The sequence below is a fragment of the Pelecanus crispus genome, chromosome 5 (genome assembly GCF_030463565.1).
Source record: "Pelecanus crispus isolate bPelCri1 chromosome 5, bPelCri1.pri, whole genome shotgun sequence".
NCBI lineage: Eukaryota > Metazoa > Chordata > Aves > Pelecaniformes > Pelecanidae > Pelecanus > Pelecanus crispus.
In genome coordinates, this window is record NC_134647.1 from 14,456,638 (window position 1) to 14,479,450 (window position 22,813).

The window sequence follows — 22,813 nt, forward strand, 5'->3', positions numbered from 1 at the left end:
CTGACGTTGGCGGCCCCGTCTCCCCCCCGCGCCCCCCGCCAGCCCCGGCCGCACGGCTCCGCGTAGGGCTCTCATGACGTGTGCTTGGGCGTGCTTCTGCGGACAAAAGAAACTAAGCTGGGGCCTCTGCATTCCTCCATTTCCGCAAATTTATAAACAATCTCTCGTTCCCCCTTCTAATAATCCTCCCGTTCGGACGCAGCCAGCACCCCGGGGAGGGGGGAGAAGGCCCAGCTCGCCGGCAGCAGTAACCCTGTCAGCATTAACATCCCTGCCTATTAGGAAGGAGAGACAAATGCAGCCCAGTTCCCGATAGCAGCGCGAGGAAATTAAAGCCAAGGTCTAATGCATAGAGCTAGGTTTAGTGTCTGGCAGCATAAAACCATTTTGGCTGCCAAAGCCAATTACGCTCACTTTCTCCCAGCTGTAATTTTTCAAACCTGCCTCCCCACTCGCTTGCCCCATTAACTTATTTACCACTGCCTTAAAAAAAAAAAAAAGAATAAAAGGAAAAGAAACCCAAAACACAATGCCTTTCTTTTTTCATAGCAAATAACGAAACTGGCTTTGGAAGGAGAGGATGGGGCAGAGCACACACACGTCAGCCATCAGACCTCTCTGCAGTGGGTGGCTAGGAGTTTGGATGACGTTTGGGGGGAGGGAAGAAGACGCGTACATCTCCCCATCACCCTAGCGATGGTTTTTGTTTTAGCTATAGAAGATGGTTTTATGCTGCCAGACGCTAAGCCGGGGGCCTCGTCGCTCTCTGGTGCACCTTGCTTTGTGGCGGAGAAGGGCTGCTTGCCCCCGCAGCAGCTCGGGAGCCCAGAGATGCTGGGGTTTGCTGGGTGTGCAGAAACCAGGTCCCCAAACCCCGGCTGCTCCCTGGGCGCTGAGCCAGCTGCCTGCAACCATGTAATGAAGCACTTCTGATGAAACAAGTCACGACTTGCACTTTCCCAAATCAAAGCAGAGTGTGCATTTTCCCCTTGGCTTGTTTGGCTATTTTTGTCCCCAGCTCCCCGACATGGGGTCTGCCAGGGCTTGGAAAGCATCACCACCTCTGCGTGCGCCCCACATGCCCTCGCCTTCTCCCGAGAGCTGCTGCGACACAGCTCAGGAGTAAGGAAGGAGAAAGTACAGCCCCTCTCCTTCACCCGGAAGCCATCCTGTCCCCAGACACAAAGACAACAGGGGATAACCCAGCCGGCATTGCCTCGTCTCTGCAACATCAGTCCCAGCCAGGCCAGGCAGCTGGAGCAACTGTGACCCTCTTTGGGGGAAACAGGGATCCTGGTAGAGACATAAGAGCAGGGAAGCTCGTAAGAGAGCCGAAAGTGCCGCAGAAAGGAACGTACTTTAAGCAAAATATTTATAATATGATCCAGTGGTAATAGCTATTCTCACGCTCTGCTTTCTCAGTGCAGTGATGCAAAACAAATGTGTAGTTTAAGGCCGGGGGCGGGGGAAAGAAAAAGAGACAGCTCTCCCACTTCAGAGAGCAGCTGTGGAGCCTTTACAGCTGTAAATCCCTGGGTTTTAGGGAATTTCAGTGCTGGTGAGCTACAAAATCGCTGCAGTACCAGTAGCACAGCGTCTTACCGTCGGCGGGACTGAGGCCCCTGGCAGCGGAGATGACAGAGAGCGTGGGGCTGCCGTGGACGGAGCGGAGGTAGTGCTCCATGTGGGGTGCCACGTAGGGGTGCGGCGGGCTGAAGGGCGACTCACTGGGCCCGGCGGGGTGCGGAGACAGGCGGATGAGGGAGATGTCGGAGATGACGGGGCTGCCACTCAGGGGAGGAGGCCTGGGAAGGAAAGAGAGACATGCCATCACTCACAGCCTCCCCAGAGCGGGCATGGCTGCCTGCTGCCCTTCTCCCTCCCACACCACCGCCTTCACCCATGAGGGAGGAGGTTGAGGACATGGTAGGAAAAACCACCCCTCTTAGCATACGCAGGGCCTGAAGCCAGCGCAAGCTTTCCATGGACCCGCACCCACGCTGCACTAAACATGTATTCGTGCAAGGTGGCTCACCCCAGCGTGGCTGCCTTGAAAAGGGGCATGAGCTGCTTTGGGCACCACCTGCACATGTCGGCTGCATGGAGCACGCCCTGTGCTAGAGATCTCACCCCATCTCCTCACACGGGGAGGCTGGCTACACAAAGATGTTTGAGGCAAACCCAGGGTTTGCAAGCTCTTCGCTGCCCCTGGGTATCCAGATGTTTAGCGCTGCCACGTGCAGACAAAGCCTTGGACCAGGGCTGCCTACGAAAGGATGCAAAAGGCACAAGGAGTATTCATACAATCTTGAGGCGACGTGCTCTGCTCAGCCCAGCATGTGCAGCTCAGCCAGTGCGGTCAGAACAGCCCTCCCCGCCTGCGTCCATCACGGCTTGCACAAACCTCCTTGACAGGTCGGCGGTATGGTTCAGAGGGCAAAAGTTCAGGAGAGGTTTTATTGCATGCTTTCTGGGGGCCACCTCTGTTAAATCCCTCAGATCTTCCTCAGGCCAAGTGTTACCTGAGAAAGAAGTCAGTAAATGCTGAGGGATTCAGCAGGTGACAAAAAAAAAAGTCACAGGCATGTTTCAGCACTCGAGCAGTTTTCTCAGGGTGAGCAAAGATGGAAGAGAAAGTGCATGGACATCTCCGAGACACGTCGCCTACTGTACCCTCCCAGCCTCTTAGACAAACCGCAGAGGGTGCAAGGAGGGGAGAAAAAGTTACACACCCTGACCTGATAAGCAGAAAATCTGAGCTAGACACCAAAAGAGGCAGAGCTGTCATTAGGCAAAATGAAAGAGCAAAATCTGCTTTGCATTAGCTCTCTCTGTACTCACAGACTGCTGGAAGCAGAGCTGATGTGGAGACACAGGTCAGGGCAGGGACAGCGTTCATCCCTGGCTGGGTGCTTCAGAAAAGCTGAGGGAGATGGATGTGCACCCCATGGGGCTGCGCTCCAGGCATGGGAGATCATGGGGATTTGGGATTTCAGAGGTCAGGGGTCTGGGACATGGGCTGAGCTAAGGGACAGTATTACAAAGGTTCTTACCTAAGAATACCCCAATAAGTCATTAGCAAGTGCATGTAAGATCCGCCTCTCCATGCACAGACAACCACAAACACGAGGGTCTGAGCAGTTTAGGCACGCCACCTGCATCTCAGGATCTCGGTCCCACCCTGCCTTATCAACAGTTCAGGTGCATTTTAATTTATTTGTAATACTTGCATATCAACAAAACCACACAGAAATGTAATATAAGCTTCGCAGACTTATTCAGCAGTTTACGAGCATGTTTGTCTTTGTTTGATCTTCTGTGTGTTTCTCTGTCTTTCTGATAAATTAGTAAACCTTGTGGCTTTTTGAACACTTTCTGCTGATAGGTAGTAAATTAAATGCCTTTTAAAATATTTATAGTTCAAAGTACTTTCCTGTAGCAATACACTCTGTGGCTCACCGGTGTGAAATACAAGGCAGTGAAAACCTATCAGATATAAAGGACTTGTGGAGATGCACTGCCACTGACACACACACACACACGCTTGTCGGACCGAGACTGGGATTTTCCTAGAGGAACACCCACCAGCATCGTGCCTGTTTTCTTTTACGGCACTGAAAGACAAACTTATGATGCCATGGCTATTTCAGACCTCATAACCTCCCCACCTGCATCGCTATGGCATTTTGTTGCCAAAATTATGGGGCGACCGAAGTCCCTCTCCGAGTCACTCTCCAGTGCCTCTTGCCATGACGTCAGCCGCGGCGGCGGCAAGCTCGGGAAAGCTGCAGCCGAGGCTGCTGGGGCTGGTTTCTGTCGAGGCTGCTAATAAAGGCGGCCGAGCACGGAGCCGACCAATTTATTTCTACTGGGGAGGAGGGAAAAGTGAATCAAAGCCTCTGTTCCAGATTTAGTTTCAATTCATTTCTAATAATCTCCACCGCCTCATCTGGAAAAAATGAAACAGGATTAAAAAAAATGATGTCATTAAGAAAACATCTGACTAATTTTTCTTCTGACGAAGACTTAATATAAGTGAGGGGGGATGTAAATTAAAAGCAGCCCCAATCTTCCCTGGGCCACAGAGCCTGCCTTAATACATAAGCCATGAAAGAAGTTTTCTTACATATACAATAAGTTCCCTCTTTCATCAGTACTCACAGCTTCTCCCAAAAGGGTTGTGAACTTCTTTGATGCAGGCTTGAAACTATGTATTACCAGGTTTACGAGCCTTCGGAGCCTCCGCTGATCAAACTGTGAGGCTGACATCTAAAATGTGTATAACAATATGAAGGGTTTGCTGTTCATTTTCTCTGTGCTAAATTGGGCAGAAACGCTGGAGTCCCTCAAAAGAGGAAAACTCCATCCTGGCCAAAAAGGTAACACTGGGAAAAAAATCAAGAATTCACCCAAAATGCATGCAGCTGGAGACCTGGGCACTGTTTCAACATGAGGCCGACCATGGGCATAACGGCAGGGTTGGAGACCAGGCTTCTCCTTATGGCTCTGCCTAAAGCCTCTCCTTGCCGCGTGTCTCCATCCGTGGGCTAGGACAGCCATACTCCCAGCCAGGTCTGGGTCCTGTAAGCCCTCCCAGGCAGGCATCACCTCTCACCATCGTACACCTACAATTCTAGGAAAGCACCATCCCATGGCGCAGCATGTCCCGAAATAACGTGGCTTCCAGTAGCTGCCAGCCAGGAACAGCTCACTCGGCCGGAGGGATCCTCTGCTCCTAATCATAGAATCATAGAATCATCTAGGTTGGAAAAGACCTTTAAGATCATCCAGTCCAACCATTAACCTACACTACCAAGCCCACTCTAGACTAATCAAGGGTAGACCAGACTAAACCATATCCCGAAGTGCCACATCTACCCGTTTTTTAAACGCCTCCAGGGATGGTGACTCCACCACCTCTCTGGGCAGCCTGTTCCAATGCCTGACCACCCTTTCCGTAAAGAAATTTTTCCTAATTTCCAACCTAAACCTCCCCTGGCGCAGCTTAAGCCCATTTCCTCTTGTCCTATCGCTAGCTACTTGGGAGAAGAGACCAACACCCACCTCACTACAACCTCCTTTCAGGTAGTTGTAGAGAGCGATAAGGTCTCCCCTCAGCCTCCTCTTTTCCAGGCTAAACAACCCCAGTTCCCTCAGCCGCTCCTCATAAGACTTGTTCTCCAGACCCTTCACCAGCTTCGTTGCCCGCCTCTGAACACGCTCCAGCACCTCAATGTCTTTCTTGTAGTGAGGGGCCCAAAACTGGACACAGTATTCCAGGTGCGGCCTCACCAGTGCCGAGTACAGGGGGACAATCACCTCCCTGCTCCTGCTGGCCACAGCATTCCTGATACAAGCCAGGATGCTGTTGGCCTTCTTGGCCACCTGGGCACACTGCTGGCTCATGTTCAGGCTCATGGCTAACTCCCACAAAGTTTGATTTTTTCCCCTTTTTTTTTCCCGTTGTGCCACTGGCATTATTTCTTATCTAATCCCCAAGCCCCAGACTGTGCCATCGCATCGGCACTCTGCAAATACACAGCGAGAGGCAGGCATAGCCTCACAGGTCTGCTCCTAGACTGGCAAAGGGACAACTAGCTGCTGCATTTTAGAGGCAGCAGCTTAAATGGGGGACACATGAAGCGATGCTGGGGGAAGGTGGTTCTGCCCCCAGCAGGGCTCCCCTTCCCCATGCCCCAAACCCTGCAGCGGGACAATGTCCAGCTCGGTGCAGTGAGCCAGCCCGTGCAGTGGTGCCACGGTGCCAGAGCTGGGTTTCTCGGTGTGTCCATGGAGCTCCCTGCCCAGGCCGCTGCTATCCGTACGTCACCCCCTGCTCCCTCCCTAGATCCCACAGATGGCATGAGGGAAACACCCCAGTGCCTGGGGGAGAGCTCCCTGGTCTGCTGAAGCCAATGCTGTAAAAATCTCGCTGTCTGCAGCGGGATGAGGGATTTCGCCTGATCACATATATTTCTGAAGAAACTGGGATTCTGGTTTTCAAATAGGCTAAGGGAATTGGGTGTCCAAACACCATTAAATTTAATGGGAGCCAGGGGCCTGTTTTCCCCGCGGCTCCAGCAAGAAGCCCAGGCTCTATAATTAATGCTCAGGACTTGTAGAGCAATTTGCATCTCTGACAAAGCATGCGAGCCCAGATTCATTTCCTCCCCCACCCAGGAGAGGCTCTCCCTTCCCCACTCTCTAACAGGGGGAGACACTGAGGTGGGGGAGACATCACCTGACCCCATCTAAGGGCTGCGGGGCCTCAGGGTGATGCTGGGGGCATGTATGCTGCTGAAGGCTTTACAGAGCAGGTCTTTACTGGTGCAGTGGATAACCATCCTCAGAGAGCAGATATTCTTGCACTATTTACCTGGCTCCAGCTGCCTGCAGAGTGGGTCCGTGGGGCAGCAGGTACACGCAGCAGTGGAGGAGCACAACCAGCGCAAGGAGAGCTAGCAGCATCCAAGATGTGACACACAATACCGGTGGGACAGTAGGAGATTTTCGGTGTTTTCCCAGGGGCTGGTCACTCCTTGACAGTTACTTCGCCGGGGAAAAGAGATCTGCTTAACTTCCCTGCTATGTGGGTTTTGCTAAAAGGAGTGCCAGCTTGTCTGAAGCTCCACAGTCTCAACCCAAAGGCTGGGGGAAGGAGCTGTTAGTTTCTCTTTGGAAAGCAAGGCAAAAAAATTCAGCCCATGGTTTTCAGTGAGGTGGACCAGCGTGTCCCCGTGTGCAACTCAGAGCCTGGCAGGCGCTTGCCCCCGATGCTGCTGCTCACAGGAGGTGTGTGTGTGCCGCACTTGGTGCGTCGCAGCTGGACACAGCGCTGAGAAAGGATCCTCATGGTCCCATGCTGGAGGAGCAGCATCATCCCTGAGGAGCTGGGCTGGGCTCCTGGGAAGGGAAACCCCTCAGGGCCTGGCAAAACCAGTGCTGGCTGCTATGAACAGAGCTTTGGGGTGACTTTTTCTCATCCTGCTCTCCCCCTGCGGTCATGCACCAGCAATCCCAAAATCTTGTGTGGTGGAGATGCAGCACCATCTCCCCACTGCTTCATGCAGATCTGGAGCCTCTGCAAGGGGCACCCAGTAATGAATGCAACAGTTAAAGAAGTTGCACATTTCTGAAATAATCTCCATCAGTTAAATAAAACCCAGAAAAATGGGGACAATTAAGCAGCACTAATGTCCCATGACTAGTCTAAATTAATACTTACGTGCCAAATATATTCATTCAGCGGAAAACAAAGGGCTGAATACTTTTCCATATGCTTAATGGAATATGGACACTTGCAGGCAATTGTTTCGCTGTACAACAAAAAAACTGCATAGCTGCTACACAGAGATGGAAGCTAGGAACAGAACTGCTCATGGGGAGGGTATCTATCATAGCCTGGTAGAGTTTTGCTGTAAGAAAAAAACTTTTAAAGCTAACAATCCCCTCTAAACCCCATATAAAAATCCTTGCTTTTGTTTTGTTTTAACTAAAACTTCCTGGCCTGGTTTTTGCAAGTCCTGTGTACCCAGAACACCACCCAAAATCTGCACGAGATGGAGGAGAGCCATATGGATGCCCGAAAAAGGGACCGTGCTCATGGCAGACATTCTACATATGGGATGTCAAAGCCTTGTCCAGCAGGAAACCTAAAATGCCCCAGGATTCATGCTAAATGATTCAGTCTAAACAGCTCTTGCCAGCCTCTCAACTTCACCTCTGTTTATTTCTGATTTAAAGTCCCTTACAACAGGAAGGGCGAGAGGTCGCGACGCTTGTGCCGTACCCTAAGAATTAAACCCCACGAGGTCCCTCAAAACAAGGTACCTTTCAGAGGTCAAACCTGGGCCACAACTATCGAGTTCACATGACATTTGATCATTCACAAAGATTTCCCCCCTCCCTCCCATTTTTTTGGCTGAGAGAGCGGAGGATGCACCCGGAGGAGTGGCACAGAACTGCCTTGCAGCTGCCTCTCCCCGCCCCAAGGAGTGAGGGGCAGCCTGGTAATGAGGCGACAGGGAATCATTCACTCTTCGCAGCTCTCCCGGCACTGCAACAAGTTGATAATTATCCAGTCAAGTGACCTGATGCTCAAATATAGGGCTATCAACTCGAAGATGCCAGCTTAGGTGTCCCACTAGGAAGAGATCGGGATGGGGACGCGAGAGACATCACTGCTAACTCCCAGCCCTTCTCTGCCAGGATGCTCAGCACAATTCATTTTATTTCTCTTTCCTGTATTTTCTCAGTTCTAAAATGAGGTTAATAATATCTTCTTTCTTTTTCCATACCCATAAAGATGAGTATTATAGAAAATCAGAGCTACCTTTGCTAATTCAGCAACTAATGAACTCCCTTATAAGAAGCTGTGAAGCTGGACAAAAATTGCTAAAGCTTCTCTGCAGAAACCTAATGGGCACGCTTCAAGCAGTTCCCGTTTTCTCCTTTCCCCTCAAAAATGGCTTTGAGGCATGGAAAGCATGAAAAATAAAAAGATATTTTGAGGGCAACTTCCCGTTAGATAGGTTTATGGAAGGAGGTGGTAAATTCAGCACTGCTGCAAGACTTTCGGCAAGATTAGATGTTTTTGTAAAAGATGGGCTCTAAGTGTATTGCAAGATTTGGAGTTTTAATAGTAGGAAAAAGTAATTTCTCCCACTGTAGAAATTAAAGGGGGGAATCCTATGGTCAGTATCACAGATGTCAGATCAGATAACTGTGGTAATTCCTTTGGGCCTTGACAGACACAAATCTCTGAATACAAAATCCGTTATTTGTGGATTTGTGGTTCGGGCACTGCTTTGAGAAGAACTTAGGTAGACACTATGAAAAATCCCACCATGCATCCATTGGCAATGGTAGTTATCTAAATACCTTTAAAAATCATGCCTTAAAGTCTAATCTTGTACCACTGAAGTCAAAGGAAACTCTGCCACTGATGGCAGAAGCAACAAGAACAGCCTCTAATTCATCGATTCCTGTTTTCCATCTGCACCATGGAAACAGTATCGTAATCTAAGGTGGGTGCCATTTCTTAGCACAATTTTTTTTCCATCCCTTAGAAAAACATATTCAAGACTTAATACAACTTCTAGTGTATGATGTCAATTTAATATATTTGATCCCAGTAAGAAAAGGGATTTTTTGCTTTCCAAATTAAAAAAAAAGCTAAACATCTTTCATTTTTCCTTTAAAAGACCCTTCAATTTCCAAACATACCTGACTTCAATCCTAAGCTTAAAATATCTAAACCCAAGAACAAATGGAACAAAATACTTAATTTCACCTGATACAAGAGCATTATTGTTTTTTATCACTGAAATCAAAAGTATTTTGGTTTAGAGCTTGAAACTGTTTTCCATCTAAGGTCTGCCAGAAGTTAACAACGTCCTTAAGCTCACAGGTTGTTGGCAGCATCGTTTGGAAGGAACGAATTTGTGAGCCTAAGTACAGGAATAGGCCTTCAAATTAGAAACTCTCCTAACTACAGTGGTTTCTTACTGCATTTATGCCACATTTACCACAATGCAGGTTTAGTTTTGGCTGACACTTGTAGACACAACTGCAACACAATAACAACAACAATATCAATAATTTCTTTTAAAATGGAAGAAAAATGCAGATTTTTAATAAGTAAGGTTGCCCTCCATTATACAACACACAAAGAAGCAAGACATCAAAGGTAGAAATTAGAGTTGATACAGGACCTTCAAACCCAAATCAAATTAGTGTCTTGAGGAGAGATCTTTGATTTAAGCTTAATAGTGGTGATTTTTTCTTGGGTTGTTTTATACTTAATCAGCCACACAGCCCACTGTGCAGACATATGTTCCCAAAGCACATCAAAGCAAGTAAACATTCTGTTTCAGATCCTAATATCCTTTTTTATCCAATTATCTTACTTACACGATCTTTTAATTTGTTCTGAAAGCCCACCTTTTCACACAAGCTTTCCTTTAGTGATGGAGGTAGAAGGATGACCAGCTCAGTTCTTGTGAGATACCCGCCAAAAAACCCCCACAACGAACAAATCAAAGCGCAGCAGATGAGTCTCTAAGATAGTTTCTTGAGAGATTAATGATGAAAGCCTTCAGAGAAGAAGCATATTTTAAGACGGGGAACTTCAAGGAAAGTAGCTGAGGGGGAGAGAGGGAAGGAGAGTGAGAGAAAAGGCATGAAAGAAAGCATGGATAAAAGTGCAAAAGCCAATGAAAGTAGTTCAGTGACAGACCGAAGGAGCGATACAAAACTGGAGGCATGTGAACTTCAGGCTGAAACCAGCAGGCATGAGAACTTGATCCCAGTAGTCACAAAATTCGAGAGCTGGGATGTTGAAACACTGCGGGCTCAGGACAGGGAGGTGATGAGGGCTGGGCAGCAGCATTGCGGATGTGGGGGTGGCAAGCAAGGTGGGAAGCAGTGGGGAATGAGATGGGAAAGGTGTGGACACGGACCAGATCCTGATGGCAGAGCTGAGTAGGAAGCTGAGGGAGATCTGAGAGGATTCTGTGCTGGTGAGAGCATGTGGGAAATGGGTGTTGGAAAGATGTGTCGGATGAAACACAGCCGTTTCTCCGCATCTGATTGATTTCCCTTGGGACACATGTTGAGAATATTAGCACCTTTGAGAGAATACTTTGCTTGTAGCTGTGAAGACACGGCCTGGGAAAACAAATGGGAAGTGCGTGTGTGTGTGGAGGAAATCTGAATTTTTGATCCCTTCCTAGTGTCTTCTTGCTGCGCTACATTTGGGTGGGGGTTTTTCTCCCTTAAAAGAAAATAACATTGACGTGCTACAAAGAGGTTTAACATTTAAAAGGCTATTCCTATAGTACTTCTGAAAAGTCCCTTTCCATGTTATGCCAGCACTAACCTGTTGTGGAGAGGGCAAATCAGTGGCAGTAGCACCACAGCAGTGGAGCTCATGGAAGAGTCAGGCAAACCACAGAAAATGCTTATTCATTTAGTACACTTTAAATCTGCCTTGGCTCTATACCCATCATTCCCAGAAAAGCAAAAAAGGAGCATTCCTCTTCATCATGACTGTAATACAATCAACTGGCTGCAGCATTACTCTAACCAACGTTAACTAACAGAGTCTATGTCTGACATCTATAATTTCATGTTAACAAATTAGGTAGACTCCTGCATTTCCTGGTACCTTGAATGCCCAAGAAGCTCATAACTTTTCTTTATATGCAAAATGTCAGGGAAAGGGCAAACAATGTTATGCCAGAAGACCATAGCCAAATCACTTGGTTGGAATGTGCTGTAAATCACAGGGTGAACGGAAAATGAATCTTTGTTCCAGGACAGCAACTTCCAGCTTTAATGTTGCTGCTAATATGCTCCTTTTCTATTGCAAATGTCCTCTTCCCATAATCCAAGGTCCTTAAATCCTATAACTAAGCAAGACACCAAGGAAGGAAAACCTACACCCAACTAATTATAAAAAGCCTGAAATGTCCTACTTCTCTTTCCTGAAGTACAGGGGAAAACCATCAGTGTTCAGGGTTTAGAAAGGTGATGTGCTTGCTCTAAGCAGCAGTAAGCTGTTGTAACCAACTGAAAGCAACCAGAAAACCATGGTTAACAAAGGAGAATAAAAAGAAACAGGTACAGCACAGATCTCTACAAAGCATTTCTAGACACAACAGTCAGAAGAGCTCTGTATGTAGAGGTGACTGTGATATCCTCACAGAAGCACACTTCACACACACACACGTACGTATACCCCAGACATGGTGCTGGCACGCTGTGTGTGTACCTGCCTCTGGTGCATCACAGCACAAAGAAGTAAAAGACATGCATTCCTATAATAGCAAAGCTTTTGGTTGGGGCTCCCTGGGTTTTCTGCAGGAATTAATTTTACTGGCATTTGACACATTTTAAACAGCAACAGCACTCACAGTAACCTCCAAAGGGAAATATTCCTGAACAATATATAATAAATACATTGATTTCTAATAATAACCACCTGCCCTAAATCTTCTCGCTGACAGGTTTAGTTGGACCAAAGGCCCTTTTCACATCTACTTCATGACAGTTCCCATCACTACATAAAGACTTTGAAGTGCCCTAACGTGCAGCAAAATGCGAGATAACCTACCAAACTGTCAATATTTCTTCACTTCTAAAAGGAAATGCTAATGGCACTCAAAGAGCTCAAGATGTAATGTAAGATCTGATCCAGCAGGCTGGCTGATCTAACCATCCTTTCCTTTGCTACAAGTATGCTGAAAAGCAAGCAATTATATGGTGAAGAGCAGAACTAGGTAAAAGTTTTTCACGATATGACTGCAGGGAGAAAAGCCTTTTTATTCCAAACAAGCTTTTCTCTTGGAAATGTCTGGAGTTTTCTGTACAAAATAAGAGAATTAACAAGTTAACTCTTCCATTTTCATTTCTTCTTTTTAACCTATCACCTTTTTTCTTTCCTTTTTTTTATCATTAGAAAGAAAGTGAACCAGAATGAAACACAGATGTTTTTAAAATCTGGACAACGTTCAGCTGGGAGTTAATTTTCCATAGGGAAAAGATGAACACAACTACATCAGAGAAAGCTGAATCTCTCTACAATTGACTGTGATAAACAACTGACATTTCTCTACCAGCTCTAGCCTGCAATGTAAGACTGAAAAAGGCCCTGTAGCAGGAGAAACCAAATGTAATAAAAAGAAGCCCAGTCCTGTGGTAAAACCCCAGCACTACTTGCTGAACTGTACAACTCCAACAGACTTCAGAGGAGCCAGGATGCTTCCCCCACCCCCCAAATCATCAGCTCATGTATGAGGTGTTTTATATCTCGTCATCCACATACCACCTGAGAAACCTTCCCTCCAAAACTCTTTTGCTCCCAGATCTGTTGGTGTCATTCTCTACAGCTGCTCTCCTATTTTTCCAATTTTCCAATGACACAGGAGAGCATAACATATTTATCAAGGAAGGAATAGGGATCTGATGTTCTCCAGCTGTTTACTGCCAAAAGTTTACACTAGTACTTTTCAACCTGTGGTTTGCAAAACGCCTGGGAATCACAAAAAACTCCTTCAGGTGCTGTGAAAGGAAGCAAAAAGACCCTGTAAGCCTCTTGTTATTTGGGCTAAATACCCTATACCATATTTGACAACCTGCTGGAAAATTTTTAGGGAGGCCACAGACTGTAATGGCTTTTAAACCCCTCATTGACCCTATGCTTTCCAAAATCAATAAAAATTACATACAAGACATTCTCAAGAGTAATCATCGACTACTGTCCCAACCCATCCAACACCCACCGATGTTGGCTAGCGCCAGAGCACGCACACGTGATTTAGGCAACTTTGCTACATCGGTGCAAATGTAACCCCGTCTCCCATGTCAGCAGCACCTATGGTGACACCTCCCTCCTGCCACCATGCAAAGGGAGACCTGTGGGCCTCATCTTTCATTCTCTTATCTCATGCAGCTATTCCTTATGCAGACACATTTCTGTATACAAATCCCATTATACTTGACCCTCGGTTCACCCTGTTTCCATTACAACGCCGTAGACTCAACCAGACTTGCTCCAGTGCCAACTCTGTGCTGTCATTCCTTGCACAGAGTGGTAATAAAGAAATCACTGTTTTAAGCTGACAAAGAACAGATTTCTTACTAAGTAAACACTGATGTTTTGGTAGGGAAATTAAGTTATAAAATTGTGTCTACAAAGGGAGACCATACAGATGGAGTTTGTTAAAAGACAGCAATACAGTCAACAGTGGTTAATTCAATTGCCTGCTACTTATCAGATTTTTTTTAAAAAAGGCTTATCCAGCTTTTGTAAATGCAAATGCAGAAAAACATTTCAAAGAGTCGTTGTCGTCTTAGCTGGAGAGAGATGCACACGCGCACACAGCCTTTCGAGGCCAAAGAGCTCTCTCTTACGCATCTGCCGTGGTTGTGTCGGGGTCCAGCGGGTCTGGCACTCGCTGGCCTGGCAGGAGAGGGTGGCTGAGCACAGCCCAGCTCATGACCATGCCACCACTCTCCAGTGAGCTCCAACCTCACAGCTGTACCTTGGCCTCGCTTCCCCTGGCCACCGCTCTCACCCGCCTTTCTGCCTGCATGGTGCCCCACACCAATTTTAGATGCTCCAAACCTTTCTTCAGCTCAGGTAAAAGCAGGGCACTAAGCTCAACTGCGTAAAGATAGGAAATTCAGTATCTCCAGTCCTCAGCTGAGCCTTAAATGACCCCAACCCAACCTTAGACGTCACATCTAATTCCCAAAAGCACCAGGTTGATGCCAAGTCGCTGAAGTAATTTCTCTCCTAAACACAGCAATGGCAGAGGCACAGTCACTCTTTACCCTCCCCTTTCCAGAGAATCACAGCTGGGTTTGGGGTGCTGCCTGAAAAACAGGGTTTTTTTTTACAGTATCAGTGCTGGCAAAGACCCCCAGACATCCTCCTCATGCTAACAGTTCTGGTGATAGTCCATACTGCTGGACCAGGAACAGAAGCAGGAGGTTCCTTATCACTCCGCAAACCTCAAAAAACACCCTTCTTGCCTCTCACCAAACACCAGCTTATGCTTCTGTTATGGCATCTAAGTGAAGAGAGGGATGAGACCTCCAGCCCCGTTTCTACTCACTCTGCCAAGCCCTCCAACCAGGCAGAGCCAAGGAAGAGGTGGCTGTCGTATTTGCATGGCTGTCCTGGTTTTGGATGGGATAGAGTTAATTTTCTTCCTAGTAGCTGGCGTAGTGCTGTGTTTTGGATTTAGGATGAGAAGAATGTTGATAACACACTGATGTTTTAGTTGTTGCTAAGTACTGCTTATGCTAGTCAAGGACTTTTCAGCTTCCCATGCTCTGCCAGGTGCACAAGAAACTGGGAGGGGGCACAGCCAGAATAGTCGATCCAAACTGACCAAAGGGCTATTCCATACCATGTGACGTTATGCTCAGTATAGAAACTGGGGGGGTTGGCCGGGGAGCAGTGATTGCTGCTTGGGAACTGTCTGGGTATCGGTTGGCGGGTGGTGACCAATTGCATTGTGCATCACTTGCTTTGTATATTATTATCATCATCATCATCATCATCATCATCATCATCATCATCATCATCATCATTATTTTACTTTATTTCAATTATTAAACTGTTCTTATCTCAACCCAGAACCCAGGAGTGTTTCTCACTCTTACTCCTCCGATTCTCTCCCCCATCTCACCGGGGCAGGGAGAGTGAGCGAGCAGCTGCGTGGTGCTTAGTTGCTGGCTGGGGCCATGACAATGGCCAACTACAGGTGCTCAACTCACACATTATAGCCATCACTTTCCACAACAGCAGCCAAATACTGTCTGAGATGTTACCCTAGGTAGTCTGAACAGAACCTCAGTGAAAGCAGGTATGTTTTGGAGACAGTTTAAAATGACCAGACAGTTGTGGAGTTTTTTAAAAGCATTTTATCAGGAAGGATAGAGAAAAAGATTTATTTTTTGCATAGGATAAAGTTCACTATGGGATTCAGTGTGTAGCATGATGTAAAGTCTCAGGCGAGCCAAAAGGTGTTAATATTGTGTGCCCTTTAAATGATGCACTTAGTCAGTAAAATGAGATGTGCTTAGGTTGGAACTATGTAAATACACTCATTTTATTAATATAAGGTAAAAATCTAAAAAAGAGATATTGCTGGGTAATTAAGTCACCAAGTATTGGTTCTATTTAAAATTCAAGAGAAGGGATATTAAACATACTCAAATTTTAATGAAAACATTTGCAGTGGCTTTAATAATTCAGCACAAAATTTTATATAAATATTTCTCTCCCGTTTTTGGAAAAGGCAAACACAGGGCCATTGTACTCTGGTTGGGGAATGAGAAAACAGAACTGCTCAGGTGCAGTGGATTATTTTACCTGTTTAGACAACAAAGTGACAAACAAACCAACCCTGGAAATCAGAGCTATGCTGAAATCCCAGCAGCAAGGTTTTCCATGTGGTAGCAGCTTTTGAAAGTCCCATCAGTCATCCTTTTGCACGTTCAAGTATCTTTTGCAGTCCAAGCTGGCGTCAGTGGGGTGTAAGCTCCCACATGCATTCATTGTAGGAGCAGGCTGCTGATGGGACTTTGATGTCTAAATACTTCTGTCTCGGAGTTTACTTTGAAAATAGGACTTAAGGTCCTGCACTTAGCATGTTTTGGGGTTTTTTTTTTAGCTGTATCTGCTGCTTGATTTGCTAAAATAAGCAAAGGACATAACAGGTGAAATTAAAGTGGATTTTAAAAATATTTTATGGTTTAAATAATCTATAGTGTTATTAGTAACCAAGGAAATTCAACTATCCAGAACTGAACTTCCAATATTAACAATTCCCTTTATGTGCGTCACATTACAGTGCAAGTTTTAAAGCTGTTCATAACGTAATGGCAAAATAATTACTCTTACCCATCACTGCAGTACACATTTGGTACTCATGAATGCTGTAAGGATTAATACAACCATTCGCGCCTGCTATAAAAGAGTTTCTAGACAATAAAAAGAGGTACAAGAATGCACAGACCATTTTCTAAGCTCAGTCATAGAGTATCTGAGGGACGGAGCAAATGCAAGGAGAATTGTAAGGACCTATGGGTAGGAGATAAACTTTTAATTCACAAGTCCCATTTGAAAGTTCTCATTCTGCTGTTCAACGAAGCAGGACAAAAGTTTGATGAGCCAAAAATGAACAACAAATGCAGCTCATGCTATTGTACCCGTGGATTTTTTACTGGCATATTTGTCAAGCTCTTGTGACACTCCCAACGATGCCAGATTCCCTGGCTACACCCACCTCTATCTTCTACCTTCAGCCTTCAAGAACAGCTTCTAAAAATCTCTCGTTTTATTTTAATCTAAGTTTTGCTCCTGGACTCCAGAGACTCTTTCATTTGAAACTCAAATGCAATCGGGGGAGTGCAGACCATGATGCACTGTAGGCAAGGAGATTATCTTTCACCCTAGCTTTCACCCACTGAGGATGATAACAGGAGGAGGAGATTAGATTGAGACCTTGCACTGGTAAGTAAGGGAGACTGCACACACAAACACACATACACACAAATCCTTACTGCACTGGAGGTTCATAGATCGCAGCAATTTTGCTGGTGAATGTGTGAACCACAAAATTGCCCTGCCTGGGAGAAAAGCCACCAATGAACACAGAGTTGGTAGGGTTGGGGTTGGGTTTACAAAGGGCAAAGCAATGAAATCAATCACAGCAACCAGAGTCTGGATGAAGGCCAGTTTGGCAACAGAGTCAAAAAAAAAAAAAAAAAAAGAAGGGATAGGAAACCACTGCATCTAGTGCAAGATTTTGGGAGGGAGCATGATCTGCTCTTCAGCACAAGGCACCTCGAGGAATTTTCTGTCCCTCAGTTTGTGCCATTTGCTCACTGAATCCCCCGGGAAAGGTCACTCACCCACTACGCTGCACCGGTGTGACATACCTGAAGCAATGCAACACCCGTGTGCAAACGAAGCCCAAGTCTCTGCTCACCATCTGTCCTTATCAGAAACTGTCACATAACCCACCAGAAATGCAAACCCTGCTCTGCAGAGATCAAGCATGGAGAAACCGGGCTGATAGGATCCTGAGGTCCACCAGCACATCAGGACCTGAAGGAAAAGAAGCTACAGCTCACAGTACTCCTACCTTCTTCACATTTGGCAGAAGCCAGCTTTTAAAAAAACAAACAAACAAACAACTCTTTGAAGAGCTTCTTATTCTTGCGGTAACACTCGTCTCAGCACTGACAGGATTCAAACCAGACGCGGTTGAGGGAAGTCTGGAGTCATACCAGGTTTAGATCTCACATGCCAAGAGAGGTCAAGACCTAGCCAAGCCTTGAATAGATGATTTGCAAAGAAAATCCTAGGACACGGAGGAAGTGGTGTTGGTGGGAGAGTGCCTTTCCCTCTGACTCATTAGGCAATGCCACGTGACGATGCTCTGGTGAGGAATAGAGAGCGGCTGTCATTCCTATCTGCTAAAGCCCAAAAGTCCAATGCATTTGTCCTCAGTAAAGGTCCTGTGGGACTCTTACAAAGACATGGGTTATAAAATATCTAACCTGGCTCAATTCCATTTTAGTCTCTTACATTCTTGTCATCTCATTTCTGTCTGCCCTGAGGGAGGGTTTGAACTTTCCTGACCTAACCTGAAAATTGGTTTGGTTATGTGTGCGTGTACAATTTCTTTTCCAAAGATGGCTAGAAATTTATTTGGAGTTTTGAAGTCTTCTATTTTTTCAAGTGAATAAAGTGGTTCGGGGTCTGCTGACACTGAATTCACTATGATAGTTTCTCCGTGTAGAGACTTCTACTGGAAGTAATATACAAACAGGTAATAACTATTTAAGCATTCAAATGTACTGGATAAAACGTTGCAGATACCCCACTCTTCATCAGTTCCTGGCATTACTTCTTACAGAGAAACATTTGGGCTGGAAGACTAGGAAAAAAGGGGAAAAGCTAGAAATAACTTTTATATGATTTTTCCCCTGGGAACTGGCTGCAAGATCCTTCCCACTGGTCTACAGATAATAGAGTTATTCACCCTGACCTGGTCCCTACCATATACTCATTCTCATGCTGTACCCTGACCCCCCACAAGATGCCTTCACAAAACGGGTGCCTCGTGATCAGGGTAAAACATCAGCAAAGATCTCATTTTGCTTCCTTCCAAAGAACAGAAAACATTGCTGGCTCCTTGAGGGTCTTTTTGAACAAGCAGGACCACCACACTGTCTGACCTGAGTGGTCATCAGTTACTCAAAGCAGCACCTCAAACACTGTTAATTTCTTGAAAACTTGCTCTTCCAACACTGGGACATTTGTCTGCATGGTACCATTGTGGCTAGGCTTCTCCAAGTTGGCCTTGTTTGACACCAGTTCTGGGATCTCTGTGATGATGCTGGACTCACAGTAATGTTATGTGGAAGTAATCACAGAGCTCTAGTCCCTCTTCATTATGCCTTGACTTCTACTTTGCCAAAATCATCTAAAGAAACATAACTGAAACCTTTCATGATAGTACCAGCAAATAGTCCATTACTGTAACAGGTCTGAAGTCAACTGCCAAGTCCATATTGGCACAAGAAAAATCTCTAATATAAACTGGTTTTACAGAAGGAATACACAAGTGGGATTTAGTAAACATTTCTATTTTATGGCATCCTCAGAAGAACACCTCTCTCCAGGACAGTTTGTGAACATGCATTTAAGTTTCTCTGAAGTCAATGGACCCAAGCAGGTGTTTCTAATTAAGCATACACTTAGGTGTTTTCCTGAATAGGGAGAGACTTAAAAACAGTTCTGTAGCCTAGATCACTTTCTGTATGTCCCTCTGCCTCATCAGCTCATCATTTCTTCTCAAATATCTTCTACAAATATCTGTTCTCCTTCTCTGCTAATCCCCATTAGGTTGATCTTCCTTTCAATTACTGATCTGATGACTGAATGCGTTAATTCCTTCACCACCCTATCTTTCTACACCCTGCTTTTTGTCATCTACAATGCAGTTTTCTCTTGTAAAATATCGTACTGCACTTGAGTTGGGATGAAAGACAGGGTATGAAATCACGTGTTTTATCTCACAGTGAAGACAAATAGTCTCAAACAAGAATACGCATGTAAGAACATTGCCCTAATGCAGATGTAAGCTTGAAACTTTCCTATTTTTTAATGTATTAACCACACTCTGGTAGTCTTTCCTCTACCAGTGGTAATTTGGGATGTGTGGTTACTCTGTGGGATCTTAAGAAGCTTTCAGATGAAGCATTCAATCAGCAGGTACCATGTCCTGCAGCTGGTTTGCAAATCAAAAGCCATGTAAGTATCTCCAGAACCAAGCTAGGAAAGCCTCTCATGAAGGGGCAAGAGGAGGAATAAGACAAATTCTTCTCCAGGATGCTTCTCCAGGATCAGAAAGAAAATATCTCAAAGGCCCTTACAGGATTTAGGAACACACATTTATTTCTCAGAGAGACTTAAAAAGCTCAATGTGACTGCATTTCATACAGCCCTAATATTTTTTCAGGCATGCCTGACAGCACCCAGGTGCTGTTATAAGTGACCTGGGTACATGTGTGCGGGGTAGGGAGAGGTGTTAAGAGAGAGGTAAAATGAGTTGCGGCAGGAAGAAATACCTCTGCTGTGAGGAAGCTCCACCTGTACAAAAGAAACACTGACACACCTCTGCACTCGTAGAAAGGGCAGGAGGTGGTGGTGGAGTCTAACTCTCACATTTAATCTAACAGCAGGTGCTCAGCAGCGGGGAGACCATGGTACAGGTCCTGCTGCTGCCCAGGGAGTAGAAAAGGATAGCTCCTACCTCCCAGGCTCTTGCCGTGCTGTAAGTTGTGCCCCCCCTGCAAGTATCAGCTTAAGAAAAATTATCAAAAGGCTCACAATCGCCTGGTTTCACTATCAGCTACCACAATCAATTATATCGAAACCCAATCCCATACATGCCAATAAAGTGAGCACAGGGAATGCAGTAAAGTTGCTCTTGAACTGGAGTCTGGCCAACTGATATCAACTAAACCTTGAATACGGTTTTTCCACAGCACATCCTCCCACGAGATTTGCCACGTGCGTGCTCCTACAACAGAGAGGAGACAGGGCAGAAGACATCCCCATCGGTCCTACAGGAGCTGTACGACCTGGACATGTACGCTGGACTCCAAGCATGCACAAGCCACCTCATTAACATGTTTGTGTTTCTTAACTCCATTCCAGCCATTTTCTTAATTTCTAGGCACATAACTCCTTTACCAGGGCTGGCTTTGGGGTCCTGAGTTTCAATGAAGGTTGGGGGAGTTAGACATTAACTGGGGCCCAGCATGTTTGAAAAACCCTCTGTGCCTTTGCGTTACTAGCGCTTGACAAGCTGGCCTTAAGGGTCAGCGTTATTTTGAAACCCACAACACCCACTTTCAAAATAATGTTGTTAGCCAGACCCAATACAGTGGGATTTACGATCTGAAATCATACAGGCATTTTTTAAAATCTGACCCTTGAGTAATGCTCTAAATTTTAGCTCTGTTAGTTGTCTATTTAATATCAACGGTGAAACATAAAAGAACAGGCATGACAAGCCTCCAAGGCAGAAAATTGTGTAAAATCACAAATTCTCAAAATGGTCTGGCACACAGAAGAAAAACATACATCCGTGGTTTAGTGTCAAAGCCAGGGATCTAGAAAGCTCACTTAAACACACTCGCTCCCACAGGAGCACTCTGCAGACCTGAAATTTGCCAGAGTAACAGCACCCAGTTCTGCCCTTTGGTTTGTGCAGATGTGTGTGCACGGCGTTAGCTGCAGGCAGGGTATCCAGATCCACAGTTCTGCCAAATAGGGTCCTTTTTTTATTAGTATTATTTTTTTTTTCCTTTCCCCCCAGCCATCTGGGTGGTCCGAGAATCAGACCCGAAATACCTCGGATCCCTCAAACCACATGTTCTAATCCCAGCAGAGTTGACTCAGTCCTTCATCCTTCCAGGGTAAATTGACTTCTCTGCTCTTTATTGCGTGGGGGGAATTTTTGGATGAGATTTTAAAATTTCCGCTCTGTATGGACATTAAAAATCCTACATTTTTCTTCCAGTATCACAAGCCAGCATTCCTGCCATTAGTTTTTATCTCTCAGCACCTTGTGTTATTTGCTCCCCGTGGCCACTGGTAGCTGGGAACCCAGATTAACCAGCACCTGAAAAGTGATGTGCCGCAGGCGTCATTTCACAAGCCAATGGGACGGATGGGTTTTGTCCATTTATCTCCACACACACTGGAAGGATTTCAGAGAAACACAGTGAAAATGAAGAGGCTGAGCAGATTGATATTTGAGTATATGCTGCAGGCTGCAGCCTGGCCAGTTCATTAGTGCGGGGAGGAAGGATATGACAACATGCAGCAAGTATCTGGAGGGACGTGTTACACAAGGAGGTGTGCTAGGAGCAGAAGGGTGAAATTCAGGCAGAGGAAAAAAGGAGGGTGGACTGGGAAGGTGAACTGCATGGAGAGCTTTTCATACCGAGAAAGGATTTGCTACAGGATAGAGTAAAAGCTCAAGCAGGAGATGCAGGACCAGAAAGGGGGAACCCGCACATCCTTGTGCTGTACAGGAGAAAGTGCTACACAGGAGCAAACCACTGCAATGGGTCATTGTCTTTTGTCCTCATGACTGTAAGAAGCTAGTGAGAGGTGAAACACCACCTAGAGAGGGGACTGATTTAGGATTAAGAAAAAGGAGAGGCCAGGAGGGGCAGTGCTCCACATTTAGCCAAGAGAAAACTTGGGAAAGAAATTCCTAACACTGGAGTTTGAAAAGGCAGGAGATTGGCACTGAACATTTATCCATTTTCACAGGACGCTGAAAGCAATGGAGAATGGGCAACAGCATTGAGATAGCTTCTGAAAGACCCGCACTCTCTGTTTAGAAAGTCTCTAGAAAGCAGCAGGAGAACAGAGGTCAAATAAATTTTTCCTAAAGCACAAGCTTAACAGCGGATAAGGTGGAAGCATGAAGTCACTTTTAATCTACTATAAAGTGAGGTAAGCAAAGGGATTATCACTTAAGACTTGCTGACATGAAGCTCTGAGAATGACATTTAAAAGCAATGGTGGATTACAGAGTGACATCATATTAAACGAACACATGCCAGGGGTTTACATAAAAGACCTCAGAGATCAGGCTCTTGTTCTCTATACTAAAACCTTCTAGCTCTTTTTACACTTCTGGTGGTGATTAGGCTAAATTAGACCTGCAGTTTTTCATTCAGTAAGTTGTAGTGTCACAGCACC

At 45.8% G+C, this 22,813-nt stretch overlaps 1 protein-coding gene across 2 annotated transcripts in view; it reads right to left on the bottom strand.

The window, feature by feature from the left end:
- The window catches only part of GLI2 (GLI family zinc finger 2), a 145,233-nt gene that overhangs the window by 38,314 nt on the left and 84,106 nt on the right, over positions 1–22,813 (bottom strand). For both annotated transcript variants that reach the window (XM_075710439.1, XM_075710440.1), the window contains one exon: positions 1,603–1,805. In XM_075710439.1, the coding sequence (XP_075566554.1) occupies positions 1,603–1,805 (203 nt within the window). The remainder of the gene's footprint in view (positions 1–1,602; positions 1,806–22,813) is intronic.